This window comes from Lepeophtheirus salmonis, chromosome 4 (genome assembly GCF_016086655.4).
Source record: "Lepeophtheirus salmonis chromosome 4, UVic_Lsal_1.4, whole genome shotgun sequence".
NCBI lineage: Eukaryota > Metazoa > Arthropoda > Copepoda > Siphonostomatoida > Caligidae > Lepeophtheirus > Lepeophtheirus salmonis.
In genome coordinates, this window is record NC_052134.2 from 27243193 (window position 1) to 27247359 (window position 4167).

At 31.9% G+C, this 4167-nt stretch overlaps 1 protein-coding gene across 2 annotated transcripts; it reads left to right on the top strand.

Annotated features, from left to right (window-relative positions):
* Positions 1-886: 886 nt before the first annotated feature.
* Positions 887-3573, top strand: HPS4 (Hermansky-Pudlak syndrome 4 protein). Of its 2 annotated transcripts, XM_071887767.1 has the most exons (3): positions 887-1456; positions 1509-1648; positions 1704-3573. In XM_071887767.1, the coding sequence occupies exon 3, from the start codon at positions 2294-2296 to the stop codon at positions 3347-3349; it is 1056 nt and encodes a 351-aa protein (XP_071743868.1). In that variant the 5' UTR covers positions 887-1456; positions 1509-1648; positions 1704-2293; the 3' UTR covers positions 3350-3573. The 2 variants fall into 2 exon arrangements, with proteins under 2 accessions (XP_071743868.1, XP_071743869.1); XM_071887768.1 differs by having other exon boundaries at positions 1509-3573.
* Positions 3574-4167: the final 594 nt, after the last annotated feature.

Here is a 4167-nt window from a genome sequence, read left to right on the forward strand (position 1 = left end):
ATCTCATCTATTCCTTCGAATTAATTATTAGTTACGGACTCGTACACGTGGAATTACTATTATACCTTATATACTCAAAAATCCATACCTTTAATGTTTATCAAAATAGTTAATTCACTTCGAAATTTGGCTCTGAATCTAGATTATACTGTAAAAATATTATTTTTAAAGAAAGTTTAGAAAGGACAAACCTAAAGCTTTAAACCATGTAGCGAAAGTAGGACCCACGTGATCAATAGCTGAAAATGTATTGGTGCCCATAAACTTTTTTTTCTTAACTAGAAATACTGTTTAGTGATTATTTGGAAATATAATAAGGAGTTATTATATTATCTAATATATTTCACTTTTTTAGAGATGCTCATTTGAAGTCCGAAAGACGGACTTAGCTTAACTAGAAAATATCTTTATAACATGGATTTTTGTTATCCAATAATTTGTTAATTATAGTTCAAAGATTATGATGTTTATTCTTTTTTATTTTTTCATATATAATTAATATAAAAATATACATTTGATATTAAACTATAGAGTCCAAGTTCCCACCTTTGGCAATAATTGGTCATTGTAACTTAAATTATACATCTATTATAATAACACTCAATAAATCATAAATGTATAATTAAAAACTCAGGCCTCTTCTCTTTCGTAGGAAATTCAGAAATGAAAACATATAAGAATAAATTAATTTCTTCTTTACCCACATAAATTTTAGAGTGTGAGCAAGGCGTAGGTCATGGCTTCAACAATCACTCTCTTTATTATTTACACCTATTATATTATAATTCATATTAATATATTGAATATTAGCATCATTGATTAAATAATATACATCTACTTCTATCAAGAACTTTATCATTCCCACCTTTATATTAGTATATTATTAGATAATAATAGTCGATAGGGAACTGAATAAAATGCCTAAAATAACGTCTCTTTCTTTCTGGATTTCTGGAAATGGAGGCCCAGGAATTTGGAAATACTTACCGGACGAGAAACAGATGGCTTGTCGGATTTGTCGATATAAATATGGCTTTAGTCCCCTGTCTAGAATTAAACGCCACTCATTATCCTCATCTCATATCAAGAGCATGGATATTCATCTATAAAATCAAAGTAATGATGAATACATCAAGTCAGACTTTAACTTTGATCTCACAAAGATGCTTATTGCATGTAATATACCCTTATTTATTGCTAATCATCCTACGATCAAAAAATTTATAGAGAAATACACGGGTAAACCCATTCCTTCTCGAGGAACCCTAATTAAATTAATGGAGGATGTTTGTAATTATGTCATTTATAGAAATTCCCCCATTCTAAATTGTGAAGTTGAGATCATTTTCAGCATGTTTTGAGTCATCCATACCAAATTACGATCAAAGTTATCAGTAAAAAGTATAAAATATTTGCTAATTTCGAAATGGAACTCTGAATTTTGTACCATTTAACAGTAAGTATTCATTTTTTTTTAAAACTAACCATAAAATATGATTCTATTTTAGCTAAAATTATCAAAAATTATGATACACAACTCATTAAATGGCAAAAATAAGTGCTTAAATGGTCACAACAACGGGGGTAGTAGCTTTGGATGGTTCGCAACTATTTTGTCTGACACTAGTTTCTTCACTTAAAGACTTGGGTATGATCATTAGGTTTTCCAATATTACATAGTCAATAAATATTACTTTTTTAAGAGGATATTATTCAGGGACTAGTACTCAAGTTTCTCTCCTCATAAAGGTTACAGAGACATTCAGTCAAGTGGCCTTTTATCCGGCTCCATGTGTATCAACTATAAAAAGGTGGATTCGAAATTTTAAAACAATCTATCTTTATCAAAATTGTGTCTCAACAATTTAAATTCTAAAGTAGTATTTTATCTGTCATCTATTTTATTTTATATATTATCGTTATAATTTATTGTTTGTTAATGACGTTTTGGCTTGAAACGCTTAAATGAAATATGAGGGGGCTTGCAAAGATTATCAGTTACAATACAGTTCATTTCATGAAATAGATTGAAAAAGTTTACGAAAGAGTAACTAACTTTTAAATTTATAATAATTTATTTTGTGTACAGCTTTGTATATATTTGACATTCCAATCAGTTTGTTCTATGTATAATGTAGAGGAGGACTGCAGTTGTAAAAACTGAGAGAGATCTATTTTCATCCCTAATCCAAACCGCACATATACTACATAGGAAAGAAGATAATATTGAATTTCACATGATAATGAAGAGACTGGGGATATATAGTTGTATCAGTATGAAACATTAGTGGCAATGACGCGCCAGGACTGCGAAGTCTATGTCTATGATTTGGAGGGATGTCTAAACGAAATTGATGATCCTCTGGAATCAGCAGTTATTTATTCCTACCGTTCAGACAATCCAGAACATGTACTTGTAATGACAGGTCAGCTCATTGGCGTGGCTACATTTGGTCTCTCTACTTTTGGATTCCCCTCCAAAATATCCCTACAGAACGGATCCCAGTTCCGTCTCCTACGACATGGAAGATTTGTACTTATTGTTGGAGAAATATCTCATCCTGACGACGATTCGGAAATGCGAGTCACGGATCTCATGGAAGAAATATTAGATAGGCTTCGATTTTTTCGTGGAGCCCGTTTTGATGAATGGTTCAATGAGAATCCATATCAATTCAAGAGGCGAATTACTCGATTCTTGAATGCTGTTCTATGTAACGCTTCTTCCTATTGTCATCCTGAGAGAGGCTTTTTCAAGGACGATCTTGATTTTTCAGACTTGGAAGTCATTGAAACATCCTCCTTTATTCTGACTCAATGTGTTGGAGCCTATGACGGTGTTCTCTGCGGAGCATTAGTGCGAGAAAACAAAGTTCTCTATCAGAATTTTCCCAGAAAGTTTTTTATGAAGCTACATGTGCTTTTAAATGAGAAGGACAAGTCCCTAGAGTCTTCATTTTGCAAGGTCTATGATGAAGCATCAGATAGATTACCCATTGGCCTAGATGTCTTCTCTCTCTTTATCAATCCAATTGAGGCAAAGGAACTGCACTTTGCACACAATCATTTCGTGAGTAAATCATTGTCTCAGAAAAAAACTACTATGGAAGAGGTATCTGATGCCATTCGCTCTCATAATTTTTCAAGGGTCACTGATGGGAATGCTAGTCAAAAAACAAATATTTTTGTTCTTCTTATTATAAAAGTGGATCTTTTGAGACTTTTGTTGGTCATGGAGATGAAGAGTGATAAAGCACAAAATATGGAAAATATTAAAAAAATTTGGAGCATTGGTTTTACAAAACTTCCAAAGCTTATTGATTTGTCAGGGTCGTCTGATTTTCCTTAATTTTCCCATATTTATTATTTTGATAACGATTTTTTTTAAATGTTGTTGACTTCCCATATAACCATATTATTTCTAAATTTAATACAAATTAGTATTGCTATGGCTTGTTTTTTATTGATCTTTATTTTGACATTCATATATTATGTAAGTATGGCTGACTTATATCATTTATATTTGTAAATACATCTTAGAAATAAAGATATATATATATATGATTAAAAAAATGTATAAAGTGAAAGGCGTTTAGTTTAATAAAACCAAATACAAGGTTGTGCCCTTATTTGTCTAGCGGTTCGAGGGGATCCAGTTCTTGAACCAATAGAACCCAGAACCAACAAAGTCAAACCGAGAACGCAATGTATTTCTAATCGGTCTCTGTTATTGTGCTCTTCCTCTTGTTCCTAACTCGAAAATATAAAGAAAATACAATATATATATATTATTAAAAATGAATTAGTTTTAATCAATAAATTAATTTTTTGAGTTTTTTTTTTTTGTGTGAGCAATTGCAGTGTTTTCTAATGATTTCTTTCACTTGCCAAGGTGACAAAGCCGTATCTGAGTTCCAAATATGTAAGGGCTTCTTATGGATCTGGAAAATAGATTTTAGGTACCAGACGGTGTAAATAAAAGAGGGAAGGGGTGGGGTAGAACATGGACCCAGGTCCGCTACTAAGCTTGTCGGGAAACTATAATATTTTAGGGGCCTTGGTGGAATTTTGTGCACTACCCACTCTGTATATATTCTAGCTACAGCCCTGGTTGTATCTACTATAATTTCCTGTGTAACAGTTGCTAGCGACGCCACATATTTTACG